The following is a 24,102-nucleotide window of genomic DNA, read 5'->3' as shown; positions in this document are numbered from 1 at the left end:
GGACTGTCACGTCAGGTTTGCACCAGAGGGGAAAGAAAAAAGAATCAAGATTTAAGGTCACAAGACCTTTAAAACAGCTGACGTAAAGTTTCTTCAACTGAGGAGTTTCATTTGAAAAAGAGAAATTCACTGTTTAAAAAAACTGGACATCAGAATGAATGGGCTACATTTAATCATGTAGATTTGTGAGATGGATCTTCTGTGCAAGTTTTATATTTCCTGACGTTGGCAGTAGAGGAAAAGGAGGTCACCATGACCATTGGGGTTTATTCTCTGGAGACGATTCCAAAATACTTTATTATTAAAGTGCGTTAGTGTTTGAAATTCTTGAAATGGAGCCAAATGCTTGTAAGGGGGCCATTTTGACCTCGAAGATGGTGCAACACAAAAGATCAAGGAGTCAATGAAGTCATCAGGTATCATCATTTTAGTTTGGATTAATGAATCGATAAATATGAGTGTACTTACCATGCACAACCATTATCAATGTAACAACCATTTAATTTCACTATTGTGACTGGTAGCCTATATTCCTTTTTTATTTCAATTGACCGGGTTGTCCACATTGACATAGCCTCCATGAAACAAACATAGTAAGAATGCACAGTGCAAAGTATCTTAGATATGTGGTTGGTTGTATGTGAAGTTGCATTCTCTCAACACTTCTTAGATAGATATTCTCATTCACATCTTTCTTTCACCTCACAACGTTTTTCATCAATGCTAAGGAAAACACATGGTACATAATGACAACACTATTGTGTTGCTTTATGAAACAACCACTGATCGTCCACCACAAAAAGTAAGAAATATTAAAGGTCAATGGGTAATTTCTTAAAAACCTATTCACAAAGCCTCTGAGACCAACTGTTACTAGGAGCGGGAGGAACTCCTAAGCTAAGACTAGAGGTTGACCTTGTTGCTATGGATGACATCATGCTTATACCCTCTATGCCCACAGTGATTGGCTGAGAGGGAATGAGTCTCTAAGAATGAAGTTATGATTGAAACAATTCTATGGGGAAGCAAATGAACTGCTGCATTATGTGGGGTCTGGATAGGGCATTTTGTCTCCCGGTGCAAAATCCTCCTGACCGAAAGTTGAGAGATGCCAAGATCATCTGTGTTGCACAGATGTTTTTTTTCCCATTGCCAAAAAAAGGAGAGTTGTAACAACTTTAATCTCCGGCGATATTGGGTGGTTTTTATTAGCTGGTGATGTGACGGCATCCCTGACCAAATCTACCAGATTCATAATGCCATCTCCATTTAGGCGATACGTTTTTAAAAGCTCACTGTCCTAAATGTAGACTGCAGCAGCCATTTTAAGTTGTTTCTGATTTACTCTTAGTTTTTATAGATTAAGGTGCTACTTTTAGTTCTAAAATGCTTTGTGAATTACACTTATCTTAAAATGTTAGGACTCCTAAAATTAGGAGTGAAACGGCCCTAATTTTTAAGAGTTACTCCTAAATCAGCAAGTTAGGACCTCCTTTCAGCCTTGAGATGTTTTGGAGCAGTGGAGACAGACAGGGTGGGAGTGTGGCGGCAGGATTAGATTAAAGCAGGCAGAGAACAATGGAAATGTGATTGACCTTTCTCAATACCCTCTACCTTCATACGACCAATTTCAGCTACTGCTTTTACACACACTGTTAACCCTTCTCACCCTTTGAGCGTGCAAGTGTGTGCGTGTACATCTGTAGACTGCAGTCGCTGTTACTTACACAGCCTATTAACCCCCCTCTCCATCAGCTCTGAGAAAAAGCTGATAATGTTATTCCCTGTGTACATGGAGACTTATCTGAGGCCTTAAACAAGATAGACACATATATAAATTATCTTTTTCCACCCCTTGTTCTCTTTCCGCTGTCATAATTTCCCTCGGGATAAATAAAGCTTCTTGAATCTTGAATCTGAAGCTGACAGAGCGAACATGAGAACATCTTTTTCTTTCTCATTTTTCCTTTGTTATGTCTTTTTTCTTCTTTGTTCCCCACATATTCTCTTTTGTTCTCTTATTCTGAAAAATTAATCTAGTTGGATGCTGTAATCGTACCATGCACCTGCTGATTTAGCTTTACACACAAACCTTTTTATATACTAAAGAATTAAATATTTACTTTCTCTCTTTGTCACAAGGTGACCTGTGTGACGAGGTGGTTGATCCCTGTCTCCATGGTTTCGACCCCTGTCAGCACGACTCAAAGTGTGTCCACGCTGGCCGCACTTACAGGTGAGTGACAGCTTTGCAGGAGGTCAGCACTTAAACGGGTCAGAGGTCACTTCACAGAAAGTGACAATAAAGTGACAGGAGCAGCAAGGTCACAATGTTAAAAGCTGACTCTTTTTGAAATTAAGTGAGAATCTGAACAGTTCATTGCTGCCCTGGGATTTGAGCTCTTCATTAGAAAAATACACACACACACACACACACACAAAGAGACAGACCGAAACACACGAAACAACACTTGTTTGGGACCTTTTTTAGTAGTTTATCACACAAACACATGCAATCCTAGAGCTGATATTATCATCTTCTCCTTTATTACTTCCCGGATTGTGTGTACTTTTTGGCAACATATCGACATTCTCTTGCCATTATTTTTGCCATAACTACTTACATTTTTGCTTTCATGTAAAAACCGTGTACCTCAAACTTGTTTTATAATCTCTTTAACCTTACAGCTTAATATAGCTTTTCATAAACCATAGAAATAAACTCTAAGATTTGTCATGAAACTAAAAACTCTTGGAAAGTTGAGGTTATTTCAACTACATGAACATGTTCTTCGGGCCATGATGTTTTGCATTTACATGTTCAAATTTTAACTTATCAAAAAGCAACGCGGTCAAACAGTGCGTGGGATGTTTGATGCCCTGCTCCAGAATTCTGTTGTAGGAATCATGTTGTTTCTAAAAAAACACTGGTTATACAAAGAAACTCAAAACTATCACCTCTTTGTACGTAAAACATCTGTAATTATGAGGCAAAGTCTGTTGCCCCCACACACACACACACTAATCCCCTTCACATTTCCGTGTCCCTCTAGGTGTGAGTGTTTACCAGGCTATGTGGGCCAACAATGCGAGCAGGACTATAATGACTGCCTGGAAAATAAGTGTCAGCACGGAGCGGAGTGTGTGGACGCTATCAATGGCTATACCTGCGTCTGTAAAGAAGGTTTCAGGTGAGAGTCGTGGAAACACATCATGGACACAAACTTACAGTTACACTATGCAGAGCCAGACTGGGAGGAGATACAGATGGCGCTCAGTAATCAGACACTTCACTGTTTGTGTTTGTGTGTGTGTGTGTGTGTGTGTGTGTGTGTGTGTGTGTGTGTGTGTGTGTGTGTGTGTGTGTGTGTGTGTGTGTGTGTGTGTGTGTGTGTGTGTGTGTGTGTCTGTGTGTGTGTGTGTCTGTGTCTGTGTGTGTGTGTGTGCGGATGTGAGCAGATGCAGCTCCATGTTGTTAATTATAGCAGAGACCATTGGCGTGAGAGAAACAAATTCATCACAAGGGACAGAAAGAAAGAGAGAGAGGGAACACATTGCCAACATTGTTATTGAAACTTTCATGCCAAAAAGACTTTTGAATTGAAAATTGAATTGAGAGAACTAGAGAGAGAGCAAAGAAGTCATAGGCAGGAAATAAATAGATAAAGGAGACAGACAGCAGTATGCTGTAAAAAAGGGCAAATTCAAAGAAAGCTTCAGAGTTTCAAAGATGAGATAGTGTCCAGTGAAAAAGAAATAGGTATACAGAATTTATTTGCCGTGTCACGCTGATAAAACTTGTCCATTTCCTTCAGGAATATTACAATTCCGGCTTCACCGATCTTCAAAAGTAATGCAAAATACAGAGCAAGTGCTAAACAAGTTTTATCAGAGGACACAGACACAGCAAATCACCTCATTAAAGCTCTATGAATAAGTGATCTTCTGTGTAATCTACTCCTCCCTCAGCGGGCTGTTCTGTGAGAACCCTCCACCAATGATTTTACTGCAGACCAGCCCCTGCGACCAATCCGACTGCCAGAACGGCGCCCAGTGCCTGGCTGTTGCCGGGGAGCCTGTGTGCCGCTGCATGCCCGGTTTCTATGGCAACAAATGTGACAAGATGGCGACCGTTCACTTCCTGGGTCGGGATGGGTACGTGGAGCTGCCAAGTGCAAAGCTCCGTCCCACCGCGCATATTTCATTACAGGTATGATCGACGTTTGAGCTCTGTTAACAAAGGTTTGCTTTTGTGGAAATCCACCTACTTTATGGAAAATGTCCCTGATTTGTAATACACAAAAAATATATTGTAATGTATACTGCTTTCCTTAAGAAGAAAAGCCCTAACCCTGACCCTATCTTGTAAAGCATGTCAACAATTAAAAGTGCAAAAGCCATATTCTGCTGCATTACATGGAAAACATTTATGGGCTGCTTCAAATAGAGCTGTGAGCTGCTCAAATCAAACCTATAGAGTTGCACGACTTAGTGCCGACAAGCAAAGCTAACATCTGCTACACCCTCTCTTTCCATGGCACACTTCCATGGCACTCGAGCTTGCACACACCCCCACACACCCACACACACACACACACTCACACACACAAAGTCATTCAGGCAGACCATACATTCTGGACACCTGAGAGCCATATCCTAATAGAGACATATTTTCCTCCCTTTTGGAAATGAGAGTGTAAGAGAGCGACAGAGAAACAAGAAAAGAAGGGCAGTCTAATTGATATTTACCACCTGTTTGGATACGTGTGTGTGTGTGTGTGTGTGTGTGTGTGTGTGTGTGTGTGTGTGTGTGTGTGTGTGTGTGTGTGTGTGTGTGTGTGTGTGTGTGTGTGTGTGTGTGTGTGTGTGTGTGCGTGTGCGTGTGCTTGCATGCATGCTTCTGCGTTCCTGCCAGGAGCTTTCAATGTCAGTGCCAAGGCTGTTAAAACTCTACTAAGAGGCCCCGACTCAGAGGCAAGAGAGAGAGATGAAAAAATAGAAAAAGAATGAAAGGGCCACAGCACTTCATAAATCACTAGATGTTTTTTCTCTTTCTCTTTAACACTTCTTCCCTTTTCTTTCCGTCTGCATATCAACTCTCTCACTCTCGTCCTCCATTCCCCTCTCTCTTTTTTTGCTCTCTACAGTTCTCCCTCCTTTTCTCTTCTTGCTTGGCCACAATCTCCTCTTTTCTCCAGCAGCTTGTTAGCAGGTGTTGACTTGGCTATGCTCCATTGAAGCCAGAGTGTTAAGTGCTTGGCCCCTTGGCCCCATTTCCACTCGCTAGTTAGTTAGCGCTTAGCAGCGCATGCAGGCAAGTGTGACATGTCAAGTGCGTCTGTGTGGGAGGGAGGCACAGGTGACCTTATTTAGGGATGTGTGGTGGAATTTACATTTTCTCCTCATTGTAGTACAGTTTGAGCGTGTAAAATACCACCTTGCCCCCAAACTCTATTATTATTATTTTCTTGTTGATTTAGGGTAATCTCGGGTACTAAATACCATTCATCTATTGAACAATTCCCACAATGTTGTGACACAGACCTGGATTACGAAGGATACAATAATGGATCTGAAAAGCTGCGTAGATATTAAAAGACAGCACACAGTAAAATAGAACACAGTAGAACGTTAACATTTCACCACGTTTTCACGATTTTATAAACAAGCATCAGTTTACTTGTAGCATAACAAAGTTTACCAGCAATGCAAGAAGGAAGGTGTTGAAGCAGAATGGTTTGCGGCAGTGAAACAGCAGCTGAGAATAATAACATAAATAACTTCCATCAGTGCTTAGAATCAACATTTAAGTGAGGATAAGATATAAGGAAGACTGAGGTACAAAACAAGATACAAGAGAAGGGACATACAGTACAGTGTTATGACTAACATGTAGTGCAATAAAAAAATACATAAAAATGGGTAGTAAATAAATGTGAAGTGCAATTAACAGCAGTAGTATGAGCAACTATGTCCCTATTAGCTCTATCAATAAGAATGAGTTTTCCTCAGATGATGTAACTCATATTTGTCAAGTCTTAGTTGAGGCTGCGATGCTGCATTTCCCCAGAAGCAGGTGAGGCGTCAACCTTGTTTTGGGTTTCATCATAAAAGTGTGTATCTATATTTGAAGCCATAATTGTCTGCCAAATTACTAAATTAGCCATTTAATATAACAGGTTGTCACAGACTTCGTCTATTGCCAATCCTTATTGTGTTTGTCTAATCTAACAGCCAATATCATATGAGTTTTGCCTGCTGTGTTGCTGCAGTTATTCAGACAATTCCCCAGATGAATGGTGATACAGTGACTATATTACCCATCAGTTTTCTTCTTTTCCAACCTCTCTGTCTCTCCAGGTGGCAACAGATAAAGACAATGGTATTTTGTTGTATAAGGAGGATCACGATCCCCTGGCCCTAGAGCTGTACCAGGGACACATACGACTCATCTATGACATCGCCAACTACCCACCCACAACTGTATACAGGTAGGACAAACAAACACAAACACACACACACAGACAGACAGACACACACACACACACACACACACACACACACACACATCACTTAGTGACTGTTTTACCGTTTACAGTGAAGCATTATTTTCTGTATTCATATACTCATTATTTAATGCTCAAGGTCAAGTCTAAATTACTTTAAAGGTTAAAAAACCCACACATTCACTGTTGTTAATTCACATATGCATGCGCACTCACTATTTAACTCTCAATTATACATGCACATTCATTTTCAGTGCTTTATTCACACTTTTTTAATTAGATAAAAATGAAATGATGCACTGTATTCAGACGGTACAGGGGTTCAAGGTAGGTTAAGTGCACTTACAGTAGCTTAAGCAGAAAAAAAATCAAACGCATTCATCCATTCACATGTATTTTAATAATTAATAACTTATTAATAAATAGCCTATTCATATTCATTAACTGAAGCTCATGTACTGTATAACATTTATGAGATTCAAGTCACAGAGGTCCAAAGTAGTGCTAGGGTACATACAAAACATCCACACTTGCCAACAACTAAAGGTTTCAAGGGTCTGAGGTTTTTATTAACTTTAAGGACTTTTTACAGGTGCTGATCACACAAATCCATCTCTCTCTCTCTCTCACACACACACACACACACACACATACCCGTGTGGGATAAAATAAAATAAAATAAAGTAATTCTTCATACACACAATACAGATCCATGTACAAGCGCTTTCCTCTATAAACAAACATGAACTCAGAAACATTCCTTTACAATTCTGACTAGACAGCCATGTCCCTGAGTGAAACCCACCAGATGAAACTTCAAACATTGGAAACAAAAGCCTTCATTCAGTCTGTGTAGCCCCTTGGACATTAAATGATTAACTGCATTCACAGTTTCATAGGAATGGATTTACTGTGGTAAACTATAACAACAGTGGTAATCCAGGAAGAGAACACGATAATGTTTTCAGTAGTTACTTGTAGGAGAAACCCTTTAGGGGTTTTATGCAACATATGCAGATATATTACAGCATGTGGCATTACTTACAATGCAACAACCTGCAACATTACATATGTGCAAAAATACTAAAATAATCATACAAAAGGTGAGCGCAATTTCATTCACACAATCATTAAAGGCACTGCCAAAGATGATTTATCTATATTTAAACAAGAAAAGTGCTTTCAAAAAAGAATAAGTAAAAACACAGCAATGATCAAATAAAAACACAGAGCAGGGATTGGTCACACACATATTAAGGTCACTGTATGTTGTTAAAACAAGAATGAACATAGGTGAGTTTTGATAGCACAAGTTAAACTGTAAGTCAAACCACAGCCTGGTTAAATGATGTTAGGAGTCTTCCAGGGCAGATCTACTTTTTAACATGCCATGTTTAATTGATTTTAAGCCATTTAATGCAAAGACAAACTTTGTAAGCTATTATTATAGATATAAGTCTGAGGGGTCATGTACGTTTCTATGATTACTGTATGTAATAATTCAAGACCAACAACAAAAGAGCAGTCACAAAGCTTTTGTCATATCATTACATAAAATGTATTTATCTCCATTATTTTTCTTACACACCTCACAAACTGCTATAAACAGTACTCTCTGTTTCTGATGAAATTTAATAAGATAGTATTAATAAGAGATTTAACTGAGCTTTAGAAATAACACATTCCCTGCACACCATATCCAGTATGCAGTATGGATGTACAATGTGTTTCTGCCTGTACAGGAAAATTAATGGGTATGCCGTTGTGACCCTCTCTGTCCTCGCCATTTTAGAGGAGCACACAACACTGACTGAAGGGTGGATTCAAGGAGGTCAAAAAGGAGTAGGGAATGACAAAGAAAAAGGAAAGAACTGAAAGAGACAGAAGAGGGATTGCCCAACTTTAAGTAGACAGTGAGAGAAAGAGAGAGAAAGGGTTCGTGTCCATCTTTGTCTGGTGCTGATTGGCTCATATTGATTTTGCCTGCTTCTCTGTCTATACTGTCTGTGGCAGGAGAAAAGAGGAAGAGAGATGTGAGAGGGATATATGATAAAAGATTCAACACCATGTTGTTTCAGGGGGACAGGCAACAGTGCAAACCATACAAAACATTTGATCAGCGCCACGTCATTCACACCAATAACCCAAAGGTCCACTGGCAAGATGATATGCCACCAGTCGCCAAACTTTATTTGGTACAACGTGAAAGGAAGATAATAAAGTGGAATCAAGCATCGTATATGTATTGTTCTACATTTCTCAGCCCTGTCTACTCATTTTCTCAGTTATGTTTCAAGGCAACTTATTTCATTGTATTATTTTATTATTTGAGTCCTTACGTTTGTCTTTGACGTTTCACAATAACGTTTCTAATTTAAGTCTGCATAGGGAGGAGGTCAGGATGGATGGATGGATCACATAAATACAGGACTTTCAACTGTGAGACCACTGGTCATGTCCCATGTGGAACCAAAAGTCAACGTTTTTATGCAATGTACTTATACGTACTTAATTTATAGGGCAGTCCCCTCTGAGATTCTGGACTAAGATTTATTTAGTCGATTAGTCATTTTTTCTGCCTTTTTTTCATGCTGAATGACTTATTTCCAAGAAACTTATGAGCACATCTCTGGAAAACACAAGATTTAAAGTTGTGCTTTTGCACGATTCTTTGTGGAGAAACTTTTACAGATCTATCGAATAAATCCGCCAGTCATTTAAGTGACAAGCTGTACTGTATGATTGTTTCTGACTAAGAATTTCTTTAATCCAGGAGGCCGCTGTTTGTGTCCTGTGTGAAACCAAAAGTAAATGTTGGCTTTTTTTGTAACTTAACCTACAGTGACTTCAAATTACATAACAAACTACTAATACTAATACTACTAATACTTATTTTTACCCAAACCATCATCTTTTTATACAGCTAACGAGGTAGTTTTTTTTTTTCGATTGAAAATGTTAACCACTGGTTTAAAACAGCATCTGTTTCACAACGTGCAGCCGCTGGAAAATAGGTTTCCCTCAAAAAATAATTGAGAATGCAGTTTTATTGTGTGGGAACCTAATTTTCTAGGAGAAAGGATTGACATTACTGTCAAAAAAAAAGTTTTATTGCACAAGGCAGGGAGTGGGCACCACGCTGCCAGTCCAAATAGAGCTGATATTTCCAGAGTTTCCTGCAGCGGTAGATAATGGAAGGTGTTAAAGGCAGATGGAAAAATAACTTCCAATATTAAGTCCAGCATGGAAAGGAACAAAAACCCCTTCAACTTGAAAAAGACCCAACAATACCACTGGTGTGAGACAGAGGCCACCAATCATCTTGACCAAGGTCTCATTTTTCACAGCAATTATACCAAAGTATGAAAATAAATTTTAACGTATTATATAAATATTGAAAATGATTTTTGTACCACTTTTGATCTCACAAGGCATAGAGTAATAATGCCAGGAAGGGAGGAGAGAGAGAAAGACAGATGCTAGTGTAATTGAATGAATTAAGGAGAGAGAAAGAAGTGAGAGAAGATGGAGACAGGAAGGAGGAGAAATGACGAAGAGAGTTTATTGCTTTCTCGTTTACTCACCATTCTTCTCTCTTTGTATTTCAATCAGTTAATTTTCTTAGCATGTGACGTCTGGCATTGTGGTTTTGGCTCTACTCTGTTCTATTGTCTCTGGATAGAGCCAAGGTCACAGAAAGAGGAGGTACTGGTAGCCTTATTGCCTCTGATTTTAATATGCAGCCAGTTCATAACAAATTTTACTTAAGGATTAGGACGTTAGGTCATATTATAAATCCTGCAAGCTGTGGGAGAAGAATATTGAAGCCACAATTTACTGTGTCAAGGGCAAGACTGTTTCTGCATCAGGCATTGCGATCATGAATCATTTAAACCCTATTATTTTTGAATGTGTAGCTTCAGAATTGGTATTAAAATGTCATGTGCCCACAGGAAAATGTGCATATATTTAAAATGATTCTACTTGACATATGACACGCAGGGGAGAACTGATCAAGTCTTTGCATGCTGGTAACACTTTAAGCAAGGCGTTAAACTGTGAATGGCCGAATATACTCCAAAACTGACACCCATGTGGTGCGGTTTATACTGTATTTGGTGTCGGCACAAACGTGTTCACACGTCTGTCGACACGATGGTTCACGCACACACGTCTGCTCTGTCATATATTTTGGGCTGCAAGCAGACGGTCTTCATCGACTCAGCAGTCAGTGTGTGCCATGTGGTTTCGAAAAGTATAATTGTGGCTTTAGTAGGACAGGACGTTTGGGACATTTTCTAGTTTGTTTGCCATTGAAAATGATGTCAGCATTCACAGGTTTTAAAGGGCTGTATGTTAAGAGGAGACACTTCAGGTGAGGGTAAAGTTTGAACTAATACCATTGAACTTCTCCTGTTGAGTACTTACTTACGTTAAGACAATTGTTTTTTTGTATTACAAGTTTTAATATCAAATATGCAAATGAGGAATTATCTAATGCTTATTTTTGGTGAATTAAAGAGAAAATCTACAGAATGCAAATAGACAAAGTGTAGTAAAATAAACCACTTAATGTGTTTTTGGTTGTTTTCTTTCCACGAGTCTGAAAAAAGACATGTGACTGGCCACTCGCTTTTTCTAAATGTTTAGGGGTGGGGAACAGAGGGTATACTGTACATCATCTGAAAGTTAGGAACCTGAAGATCAATTTGAGATGCAGCAATTTTTAGGTCGATACTATTTGTTACATGTAACTTATTTGGTGCTACATTTAACCATTTTTTTTACCACTCAAGAATCGATGAAAAAAGAGTTTTCTTTTGATTTTCTGTTGCTTGCATCTCTACCCAATACTGGCAAACTAGCTGGCTAATTGGTTTGTGTACAACAATCACATCGATGTACAGAGCTGACCGTAAACAGGCAAGGAAAAAAAACTGGCCCAAACTGGGGTTAGAAAAAACAACAATTGAGACACATATTCCAAATTCACATGCCCAAAGAATGCTTCTAAAGCCTGAATAATATGGGCATATTCCACATTGTAATAATAGTGGAATATTACCGAGCATGTAAACATGCTCAGAGTTTCAGAGTTGCTTATGAAATCTACTAGTCTACTGTTATGCCTCTGCTGCTACATGTATTCATATAAATTAACCTTGTTCCTTTTTTGCCCCTGCTACAGCATAGAAAGATTTTAAAAGTTATATTGGCGTGTAGAGGTTATTTAGTAAACTGTAGCATTGTGTTTGCACTCTGTATTCTGTCTTCACTGACCTTTGATAAACCGATGATGCATACTAACTGCTTAATTATAATAATAATGTGATGCTGTATTGAACCCTGGGAATGTAGGCCCGAGCACATAGTCAGCTGAAGAGCAGTAGCCGCTGGTAGAGGCCATGACCTGCGCAAGAAGACTTTGGCACGGCAGATATTTGCAAAGAAGTCATCTGGGTAGATCGGTTTTAAACAACTTATGGTAAATGGTAAATGGACTTGTACTTATATAGCGCCTTTCTAGTCATCTGACTATTCAAGGCGCTTCACAGTGTTTGTCACATTCACCTATTCACACAGACATTCACGCTGATGGCAGTGGACATCTACATACCATCTAATCTGATCTAACCATTCACACCACATTCACACACCCATGCGCAGCATGGGGAGCAATTTGGGGTTCAGTGTCTTGCTCAAGGACACTTCGACATGTGGACCGGGGGGAGATGGTGATCGAACCACCAATCTCTCGATCAGAGGACAACCCACTCTGCCACCAAGCCACAGCCGCCCCACTTATCCCAAACACGACCTTAACTAGAACATGTGCGACTATTCACATGCATGAAGCGTTGGGAAAGGCAGGAAGAGGACAAGAGGGAGGGATGGTTACGGAGGAAGGAATGAAGGAATTAAACGATGGGGTTAATCTAATTATCTGGCACAGATGGGGACGGGTGGAGACTGGGTTGAAAAGGTTCAGTAGGAGCAAGAAGAGGACATTCAGTGGGACGTATGGATGCAAAGAAAGACAGATTGATCCGTTGAGAGGCAGACTTAGATGGAGAGATAGCCAGAAAGACAGATGGATGGGCTGATGCCGGGTGGATGGCAGGAGCAAAATAGCAGACAACACGATAAAGAGATAACTGGGTAGAATAGGTTGCCCACCAGAGGAGAAAACAGGAGGGGTAAAACAGATTGATAGAAGCAGTCAAAATGAAAAGACCATGAGACATTGTTGAACAGCAGGATGGATGAAAGAGGAGCGAGGGATGACAGAGGTATGGAGTGAAAGAGGGGGAAGACCAGAGAGGAAAAGTAAACCACAGAGTGAGTCAGGGAATTATCCTTGTCTGGTGTTGTTAACTTGACACGGGCCACGCCTGAGAGTGAGACAGGCAGACAGACAGGGTGCAAGAAAAACTGAGAGAGGCAGAGAAAGAAAGTGTAAAAGAGAGACAGATGAAGACAGAGAGGGACAAAGAAAATGTACAGTCAACGGTCCGCAACAAGGAAAAATGAAAGATTGAAAGCGAGAAAGAGAAATACAACCAGATCATGTCAGAGCACAATGCTAAGCACTAAGTAAACACTGTCTCTATGTTATGTTTAGCATTAGAAATCTGGAAAGAGACGAGGCCCAGCTCCAAGCCTGGGGCTCATTTTACCACAAACCTCTATGTATTCCTTTGAATGTGCCATCTTTTGATTGCATGAGTCTGAGCATTGCAAATGGTCTATCTTATCTGCCCTAATTTGGAAATACATTGTAAACTGACTCAAACCGCATGGCCAGGCAGGCACATCAGAACGTCCTGCCACCGTTCAACTGATACTGTCCACAATGGCGTAACTGTTTAACTACCACAATCTGAGCACAGCTATTCTGGCAGATCCCGAACATGGCACTGTCCATACAGTTACTGCGGTCGTACAACAGAGTGAGTGAGGGCCAGGGACCAGTGCCAGTCCCTGGGATGTTTCTGAGCGATCCCTGGGTTGGTTATCTTGTGTAGAAACCAGGGAGCCAGAAATGACATTAGGTTCAAGGCAGTTTTTGAAGATTGAGCTAAAATTTAGCAATTGTGGCCAGACCACCGTACACTAATGTAAAACTAATGCTGATAAAATGGTAAATGAATGAGTCCCATTCAAAACTTTAAATGTGGCTTGGACGTATATATTCAATAGTGTGTGAGGCTATTTTGTGTCTCAGATATTAGTTTGCGCTTTAAAAGAGAGAGGTGGAGCAGGACAAGCAGACACTGGTACACAAATACACGGACAGAAAAAGAAAAATGATGCATGCGCATACATCTACTGGCACACGCACATCTGCCCAGATGACATCTGGACAGTAGGTACAACCCGCAGTGAAACAGAGAAATTGGAGGGAGAAGAGATAGAGGAGTCTCGTCAGTGAGGACAGAAAGAAGAGTGGAAAGCGGATAGAATGATAATGAAAATGAAAAAAAGTACAAGCGATGTGTACAAGTGGGTGAGCTTTGGATTGGTAGAAAAAAAAGAAAAGGGGAGAAAAAGAGATAGGAGAAGGTTTACAAGTCCTGCTGTGCCCTCATTAGCAGCATAAGAAAGTGGTTATGTATGCCCCGTGTTAAATGAACATGCGTGCGTGCGTGCGTTGGTGTGTGTCTGTGTGTGTGTATTAATTTGCTGCCCTTTACTAATGCCAAACTAATCTCCCATCGGAGCACAGAGAGCACATCTACTGTTATTCATCAGCAAGCAATAGAGGGATGGAGGGAGGGATGGATGGATGAATAGACGGATGGAAGGATGGATGTAACATTTTTGTGCAAAATGCAACATTTTTTTTTTTTCTGAGAAGTTTCAGTTAGTATGTGCTTTTTATTATTATCAGTTTAGACAACCTAATTGTATATCACATATTTCATCAGACACAACTCCATTGAAAGATGGTAAATGATTAGATTGCCCATGGACAGGTGCTGTACTTACTGTGCAAAGTAAACAGTGACTGTGGTTAAAACAAGCAGACGTTATAGGTTTAAAACGGTCAGAGGCCATTCAAATATTCTATGCTGAAAGCTTATAGGCCTGAAACAATGAAACATTCCTGGGAGTCTAACTGGCCAGCCTGGTTTAATGAAAGCTATAAAAAAAAAAAAAGAAAGAAAGCAGTGAAGGAGCGCACCATTCAGCAGCTGCCGTCTCAGCAATGACTAATTGAGGTTACCACAGCAATATGCGACTGGGATGCCTGTCTGCTGAACATCATTTTAATCAGATTGGGCTGCTAATCACACACATACACACACACACACACACACACACACAAACACACACACACACATACGCAGTCTATTGACAATAGCAAACAAACAAAATGGCTCAGACAGACATGCACATATACATGTAGTGTGTAAAGACCGCACGTGCGTGTACAGATACATGAACAAATAAGAAACACAGAATTCATGCATGCACATTTACACTGCAACTGTGGTTTAGAAACATTGTAAGTAAATGGTAGCGCTGCCTAATTAGATTTAACAGTGTAAGTGGATCTGAGTGGTTGTTTCAAATCCAAAACATTTTTTCAGTTTTGAGATATAGTCAACAACCTGTAATTACTTCTGAGTTTGTATTTGATTCAGTTATATCGAAAGTTTTTGTTTCTTTTTTTTTTTTAAGTTTATTTGTGTGTATGCGCTCATTCAGGGTGGATTGGATTCTGGACTGACAGGAAATTGACGTCTCTTGTGGGTCTGTGTGAAACACGATGAGAGAAAGAGAGGCAGTTGAAATCTGTTACGGCTGTGTTTGTTTTTATTGAATTCCATAATGGGCAGTTTTTTACTAAAACACAGGGCCTTCAAAGAACCTGAAATACACACTCTAGTATGTGCTCATACACAGACATATATATATATATATATCACGCAAAAACAGCATTCACAAAAACATCTACTTAAATATGGGCTTAATAAAAAGGATGTATATATTTGTAATATGTAAAATCGCACACAAACTTAAACACGTCGCAGTGACGCTTTGGAAAACCTCCACTCGTAAAAACACAGATGAAGCCTGATATTGGCAAACATCACAGACACACACACACACACACACACACACACACACACATATATTCATACACTCCCCTGCAGGACTGGTGTCTGCTCGGACATGGAAGCACTGACCATAAGTCAGCTACTGCCACCCGGTGGAACTTTGATGTCAGAGTAGGCTTACAGCTCAGTGTGTGTGTGTGTGTGTGTGTGTGTGTGTGTGTGTGTGTGTGTGTGTGTGTGTGTGTGTGTGTGTGTGTGTGTGTGTGTGTGTGTGTGTGTGTGTGTGTGTGTGTGTGTGTGTCTGTGTGTGTGTGTGTGTGTGTGTGTGTGTGTGTGTGTGTGTGTGTGTGTGTGTGTTCAGCTGTGTGAGCTGCTTGTTGGGCAGACCCTTTTTTCACCTTTATTCATTCAGTTTTTCTGAGATGCTCTCTTCTGATCTAATTCAGAGTTACACATTCACACCTGGAGCCAGCCTAATACAACCACAGTCTGATCTGCTGGCCACTGAGCAGCTCCACTTGAGCAGCTGGGCTCAAGGGCCTTTCTCAAGGGCACCTCAGTGGTGGGAATGAGGAAGGGACAAATGCTGTTTTCACTCTCCCTGTCACCCACATTTATCCTGCTGGTCCAGGGGATTGAACCGGCGACCTTCTGGTCACAAACTCACTTCTCTTGAACAAATTTAAAAAGGGATTAAGTGCCTCCGTAGAGAAAGCGGAGAAGCTGTAGAAGAGTTAAAGGGGTAGAAATAACTGTTGTAAGGGAGGGAAAGGAGGAGACAGGATAGCAGGAGAAATCAGGGCAGAAATAGAAAGAGAAAAGAAGGATTGCACATGTGTGGAAAGAAGAGAAAATGCAAAGCAAGAGCAGGAGTACAGAGTGACGATAGGATAGAGATGAGGGTAGTGAGATAGAGAGCTAATCTTTCAGGCTAGCAGACCATCATTTTTGCTTGGTTGCAGCAGGCCTGTTTGAGACCATTATTAAATTACATGGCTCCTAATGGAAACCATGTATGTGTCTGTGTTGGGTCTGCAGTGAAGTAGGAGCTCTTATTTTAGAAACCGCCAGCTAAACGCTAAACTAGATTGATGTCCAGAAGAGCAGTACGGTTGTGTGTGTGTGTGTGTGTGTGTGTGTGTGTGTGTGTGTGTGTGTGTGTGTGTGTGTGTGTGTGTGTGTGTGTGTGTGTGTGTGTGTGTGTGTGTGTGCGTGTGTGTGTGTGTGTGTGTGTGTGTGTGTGTGTGTGTGTGTGCGTGTGTGCGTGCGTGCTATTGTTGATTGCATAAATGTCTTTGTCACTGATCTATCCTTGCGACATATAAATTGAAATTTCAGATTTGTGTTTTCTGCTCATAGATCGATTTGATTTTAAACTTATATCTTAATTCATTTTTTTGTATAACAAGTCAAATATGGCACGATGTAGGACAAAGTGCAAAGTCAATATGTCATAATAATGTCTTGACTCTTTGTGATACTTAACACGTTCTTGTGTATGTTGTAAACCTTAACTACTGCTATATATGTGAAGCCATGTCAGATGAAAGGTCCCGCATGTACAAAGTATGGGCCAGGTCGTACTTCAGGACTATTTAAAGCTGGAGGAAGATGTGATTTTTCATTCATAATTTTCTTTTTCCATTTCTTCTGCTCCATCTTCATTCCTTCCTGTGCTACTTCTTTATCATCATACTCTTTGTCTCCCATCTCTTCAATAATAATCTTCTCCTTCCTCTTCTTCCAATGCTGCTTCATCTGCTCTGGCCCCTGTTTTTCTCTTTTTGTATGGTTAGCATTTTCTATGGAAGTCACGCTGGCCTACCTCCAGAACTCACAACCCTGCTCCATTGGCTGTTAATGTAACATCACTGTAATCTGAACGCTCTATAAACAGCCGTCAATCAATGCTTACTTAAGGCTCCTTAGCTAGTTAGCCAATGAATGGCTGCAGACAAAGAGATGTATTGTCCTGATGTTTAGCCATGGGAGTCTGAAGCAGACCACCAACGGAAAGAGTGGCTTCACTTGTTCTTTTGTGTTTTTGATGTTCTGCTTGTTTTCCCCGGGTTTAGTAAAGGAATAATTCGGGTGAATGGAGGCCCAGTCAGCGTTACCACCCCGCCATCTACCTCTGTTCCCCTCTCTGTCTCTCAGCCTTGCTCTCTCTCTCTCTCTCCCTCTTTCGGCTGTGCCAAACCACTGTCTCTATAGCTGTCTGTCTCCCCTCCAGCAAAAAACCACTCAGTGGGGAATCTCAGACACACACATTTACACGCAAACACACACTTTCTTCCGAGGGTCAGACGTGGTGCAAAAGGTCATGATCCTGGTTAATTGCAGGCTCCTCTTCAGCGGAAACATTGTTTTCCACAAAAAAATATGAGCACTCTAATAAGAGAGTCTTTCTTTAACACAATGGTCTTAGCAGGTTGAGTCTGGTCATTCATTTAGTCTTGCCCAAGGCTCCAGAGCATCTGAATAAGCCTGTGTGCTGCTAAGGGACCAACTCTGGGCCTCAACCCCCATGTTAAGAAACCATGGCCTAGATCAAGGGCACATTATGATCACAGCATTGAGGATGTAATCAGTCTGTTTTATGTCTGAGAATAACATTTAAACACACATTTCCCTAATTTCCTTTTCATTTGGTTTGGTCGATTTGCAAACACAACAAAACAAAGAAAAAAATGTTTGACTTGAAAATGTTTGGGGTCTGTTTTGTGTCTGGCATTTTCAATTTGCTCTATCATGTTTTTTCCTCCCTAATTCTCCTGTCTGGAGTAGAATTCAACAGTAATTTATCATAATAGAAACCATACTGACAATCTCTCCTTCCTTTTTTTCTGTGTTTTTGTTTGTTGCAGCGTGGAGACAGTGAATGACGGGCTTTTCCACACGGTCGAGCTGTTGATTCAGAACCGTTCACTGAGCCTGGTGGTGGATAACGGTGCCCCCAAGGGCCTGGGCAAGCTTGCACGCCAGCCCTCTGTTGACCACAACACGCAACTTTATATAGGAGGTACATGACGTACACACACCCACACATTTGTAGACACATGTTTGGAACTTAAAGACATTACTTTTGCCTGCCTCTTTGTGGTTCTGATCACATATTTGCCATGCATGACTACATACAAATACCTCCACAACATGCAAACACACACACACACACACACACACACACATACACACAAAATCCCAGCAAGGGATGTGGTGAGTAGATTGAGAACTGTTTTTGTTTAACTTTTCCTCAAAAAAAGAGAAAAGACAAGCTCCTGAGAACAGTCATCCTTTTTTCTTAAGTACTAGACAGAAACACAATGTTGCAATAGCGAGAGCTGTGATGCCGTATTCCCGGTAGAAAACTGTATTTGACTATAAGAGTCAACTAAGAATGAATCCGGAGGTTATAATTAGCATATCAATCAAGCTATCTTCCTTTTAACTTGCTTACATTTTCTCAACTTTCATTATTCACATTCTTTCTTTATTCACTTCCTGTCTTGTTCTCCCATGTTTCCCAGGCGTACCATCTCAGGTGGTGGCCTCAGGTCTACGACCTGGCCCTGAACGCTCCCCTCAGGCTTTTAATGGATGCATCCACAATGTCCGAATCAACGGTGAGCCTCAAGACCTGAGCTACCGAGCAGGAGGAGGAGCGCGACCACAAGGGGCCGAGGGCAAGGTAAATACATGGGGAAGCTCTGTTTTCGGCAAAAAAAAGGCATTATGTATTTTTTGTAGTATCTGAGCATGGCTATGCAGCGGCCTTTAAAGCCATATTGAGAGATGTATTACCTCAGTTGGTGAAATGACTTGTCGTCACCTTTTGAACTGTAAGTGTGTCTTGTAAGAAATGTTTCGTGAGAGAGAGCAGACATGCAGCAGAAATGTCAAGTTACAGAATTATCGTGCAAAATGTGATGGCAAGTTTTTGGGGAGGTTTAGACCATGAATATTTATGTTCAAGATCAATCCAAACAAGAGCTATGCACATTTGCATAATATAAGCCCTAGTAGAAAAGCTTTTGACTGATATATTAAAGATTTTTAGGTCACATTTCAACAAACCCATGCTATAGAAAAGAACAGATCTCCATTTCAGAGCTATATTTACACTGGACTTTCAGTTTTGATGAAGGCTGTAGGGTTCATGCAACATCAAAATGTTTGTCAGGTTACACCCTCCTCTGATCTCTGATATTAGTGTTAAAAAGCCTTTTGACTCAGCTTGCCATAACAGTATTTGCTCTCTTTCTTTTTCTGTCACCAGATTGAGAGCTTTCTGGCAGGGTGCCATTCCTGCAGTGTTTGCGCCCAGGGTGCGTGCAGGGAGGGAGGAGAGACGGGAGTAACATGTGATTGTCCTCCAGGACGCAGCGGGGCATTATGTGACCAGACGACGGCACCGAACGTCTGTCAGAACAGCAGGTGAGCCGAAACAGAAGAGACGGGGCGTGATGTGTGGATGTAGATATTCAGAAAGTCATATGCATGTACTGTATGTACTTAACTCCAACGTACCGTCTCCTCTAACGTGTCTTCCCTCTTTCCATCCTCTCACTCCAGATGTGTTCATGGTATGTGTGTACCAAAGGGCCAGTCATACAGTTGCCAGTGCAGCGAAGGATATCAGGGTCAGTACTGTGATCGACGGCAGACGCCTCCAGCCTGCAGGGGGCAGCGTTGTGGACATGGGGAGTGCCGTGTGTCAGAGGGAGGAGAACCTGTCTGCCACTGTCAGCCAGGGTACACCGGGCCTACCTGTGACACAGGTAAAATGGACAATATTAGAAGAGGAGATTGAAATTATGCCAAGATTTGAGAATTATCAGTACATATAATGTGTGTTTTATTCCGTTTTCCTGTTAATGTCCAGAGCTTACATGTCAAGGAGAGATGCTGAGGGAGCAGCTGAAGCGCCATCACCCGATGAAAACATGCACATCCACCAGCAAGATCCCCCGCATGGATTGTCCCCGATCCTGCCAGGCAACAGCACCACAAGGTGTTTGCTGCGGCGTCACCAAGAGCAGAAGAAGGAAGGCAGTTTTCCGCTGCAGCGACGGCACCTCGTATTCCGAGGAGATGGAAACTGCTCTGGAGTGTGGCTGCTCCAAGTGCCCGTTGTAACAGCACCGCAGTTTAAGTTTGTTTCACCCACCGCTGCCATTTTGTGAATCCACCACGTCAACAAGGCTGCCGCTCTGAGATCTTCCCACGTTGAAGAGCACCATTATGTGATTTTTTTTTACACATTCAGTTTGACCATCGCCAATTTGCTGCCAAGAGAAGCCACATACGAGAAACAAAAATGGGACATGTGTGAGTGTTTTTTGAGAGAGAGAAAATATATTGTAAGATATAAGTGAGAAAAACATAGAACTTATTTTTATTATGGATTTTTTTTTCTAAAAGATGATAAAAGGACTGATAAGTTGTGTTTTTTTAATATGTTGATTATATAATGTGTTACATAGTATGGAAAGTTATTTTGTACCTTGTAAGAAGAAAAAATACACAGCAAAATAGATTAACATTCCTTAAAAGTATATGAATTTATATGTATGTATAAATCTATATAAATATATACCCTAACCCAATGAATTCTGTATTTTCAAAGTGTATTTGCATGATGTTAATGTGAGTGCTGTTGTGTGGGAGGCTTTGGACACAGAGAGGAGGGCTGAGAGAGAAGAGCCCCCTTGATCCTACAACAAGAAAAAGGTGGCAGTCTTTTGTCGCCCTCCCTCTTGGAGAGGAAAAGGGAACTGTATGTGCCTAGCTAACCTGCTTCACTATATAATGGACATCATCACATGTGAGTTCTTTGAGAAAACCATAAAAGACTCTTTCTGCAGAGATGATTTAACGCATTGTTCTAATGTTGTGTTATTATTTAGTTTGCTGTTGCACACCAGACTTGGAGCCACATGAGGTTTAACGTGAAAATCGAAAAAGAAATTTGCCAATAAGTAAGAGTTAAACAGTATAAGTGAGGAATTCCCATTCAAATCAACTATAGTAAAATCATCATCAATAGCTGCTTTGGTATTTTAAATTATTTTTAAAACAGGGAATGTATGGTGGGTCATGATAGCTCTTAGTGTAGGTTCAGGTAGAAACAGGAAGCCAATTTAATCAAACCACCCTATTTTTTTAAAGAGTAACTTAATGCCATGCTGAGAAGAAGTGTTTTGGTGCCTGGTGTGGCTTCGAGCGTGCATCACTGCTGGGTGTAGTTGGTTGAGGTTTTAATTATATGCTGTTGCACCTGTAACCATCCTCAACAGTGATGTCACGGGGCACTGACACACCCCGGGGTACATTTCTACATCACTGCAGCAAAGAAAAATGTCAAAGTATTAATTTCAAAGATTACCATTTAAATAAATGTCTGTTGAGTCAATATACATCAGCCATTGAGCCCATGGCCCACTGATGAAAGCCCTTCCTGTGTATCACCACAAGTGCCACCAAAGAGAATGAAAAAGATCTTCGAGATTGTAACTTTAAACCACTGGAATAAAACAGCAGGAATAACATTTTCAGCTGTTTAAGTTGCTCTTTAAATTGCTGTCCCCTGATCAGGGGAGCCATTTTGAACAAAGCCATTCTGCCAAAGTCAAATGTATTTGCCTTAACAGATAAATATGTCAAAAATGAAACAGAAATTGTTGATTTATCAGAATCAGATCAGAAATACTTAAATAATAATCCCAGAAGGGGAATGTTTTTTTATATACAACTTTAAGTGCCTTGGTGTACTTATTTTGAAATTTAAAAATGTTGCTGCAATATTATCAAAAGATGTTTGATGATTTTGGATGGATGAAGGCATTGTTGTGTCATGTGGCAGTTGTTGCTCATCTCCATGACGACACAATCAAAATTCTGTGGTGGTCTTTCTTAGTTCCCAAAGTATATGATGCTAAAATTAAATATTACTCATTTTATCCGGATCCAGCTGTGAGTGCAGGGCCTATTAAAATGTCTAAAAATTCCAAAGCAATCAAAACAATTTCATTATGTCCACAACAAGAGAAGCCTTAATCATGCCACAGTCCCTTGGGTATGAATTATTTGTTGATATTAGCCTCAGGTTTAATGTGAAATTGCAGCATCATTTTTTATTTTTCCTCTTACAGTGTTTATGTGTGAAACATTTAGTGTGTTATATGATAATATTATATGATGCAGGTCTGATTGTTTTGTTTGCTTCGAGGAGCGCATAGAAAAACAATGGAGCATAATATTCACTTTTAAGACAAGGTGAAGCTTTTTGATGTTTTTTTTTATGTTGTAAATTTCCACACTGACTGTGTCCGATGGAGGTTAAACAAGTGGCTTGCAGATATTGCCCAAAAGACAGTGTGCTCCAGTCTGATCACAGCAAACCTTCACATTAACGACTCAGTTTCCTGCCGAGTCAAAGTAGCCTCTGTAACTTTGTCACTGTTTTGGACCAAGGTACCACAACACGGCTGAAAAAAAACGTCAACATCAGTACAGTTTTTAACCGCCTATAGATGACTAACATGATTAAAAGTATAGCAAAAGACTATAATGTAACTACTACTGTATTGTTTACTTTATACATTGTTGCTTTGTTTACAACAGGTGCAAAGTTTTGTCAAACTTTTACAGTTAATTCACAGCTGTACTATTCTGGGTTTGAGACATATCAGTATTATATTTGTCTTTCAGTGTCACAGTTTTACACACCTGCTGTTTCTTCTACCTGATCCTCACTTCTTTTCTTCATACCGTTCCCTTCGCCTCCCTGCTTTTCTTCTTTGTTTCTTTGCCCAAGATGTCTCCTCCATTTGCTCCTGACATTCATTTTCACCATCTTAACCCCTTCCTTTTTTCTCATTCTTTGCTCCCATTCCTGTTTTCACCACAATTTCAGCTTCTATCTTCCATCTGTCTGCTCTATTGATCCTCTTTTACTGATCCTAAAGATGTAGTTCTTCATTGTGAACAGAATCAAACACCTTCGTTATTGACAATAAAAAAAGTTAAGTCACCTATTTCCATTTTACAGGTCTTAGGTTATAAAGATACATGAATATGTGAGTGATGATAATTGATACTTATGTTGAATGTTCAAATTAAACTACCATTGAAACTATACTAACCGTCAATGTCCAGGTCTGAAGTTCATGTTTGATTGACTCTTAATTTGTGCTACAAAATTTCCCACAAGATTTGTCCCACGGTCGGACCATGTGTTTTCGTACCATATCCTGGTCTGGTATTGTACATCGCATACCTATAATGTTTTGGCATCACAACTGCTAGTGACTGAGCTGTATCTTGAAAACACATTGTAGCATATTTTATGACTGAAACTACTTTTTTGATTAAAGTGGACACAGATAGGAATCCCCCCCTAGCCCATAACCAATCTAAACGCTGGTGGTGTCATTTTTCTTTAGCCATTACATTGTGGGATCAACATTTACTTCACTATGACTGATGTCTAAACTTAAAGATCACCTACAGTGTTTCCCTTAAAACCAAGA

The 24,102-nt window shown here is 40.4% G+C and overlaps 1 protein-coding gene across 1 annotated transcript in view; it reads left to right on the top strand.

Annotated features, from left to right (window-relative positions):
- Positions 1 to 23,691, top strand: part of slit3 (slit homolog 3) — a 258,744-nt gene extending 235,053 nt beyond the window's left edge. Inside the window, exons 30-38 of the mRNA XM_083915485.1 lie at positions 2,143 to 2,236; positions 3,054 to 3,191; positions 3,970 to 4,210; positions 6,361 to 6,491; positions 18,439 to 18,593; positions 19,099 to 19,259; positions 19,848 to 20,005; positions 20,144 to 20,349; positions 20,454 to 23,691. Coding sequence (XP_083771611.1) covers positions 2,143 to 2,236; positions 3,054 to 3,191; positions 3,970 to 4,210; positions 6,361 to 6,491; positions 18,439 to 18,593; positions 19,099 to 19,259; positions 19,848 to 20,005; positions 20,144 to 20,349; positions 20,454 to 20,707 — 1,538 coding nt within the window. The 3' untranslated portion in view covers positions 20,708 to 23,691. The remainder of the gene's footprint in view (positions 1 to 2,142; positions 2,237 to 3,053; positions 3,192 to 3,969; positions 4,211 to 6,360; positions 6,492 to 18,438; positions 18,594 to 19,098; positions 19,260 to 19,847; positions 20,006 to 20,143; positions 20,350 to 20,453) is intronic.
- The last annotated feature ends 411 nt before the right edge of the window (positions 23,692 to 24,102 follow it).

Source organism: Echiichthys vipera, assembly GCF_963691815.1.
Source record: "Echiichthys vipera genome assembly, chromosome: 6".
Taxonomy (NCBI): domain Eukaryota; kingdom Metazoa; phylum Chordata; class Actinopteri; order Perciformes; family Trachinidae; genus Echiichthys; species Echiichthys vipera.
The sequence above is the reverse complement of the archived record's forward strand: the minus strand, read 5'-3'. Positions and strand labels throughout refer to the sequence as shown.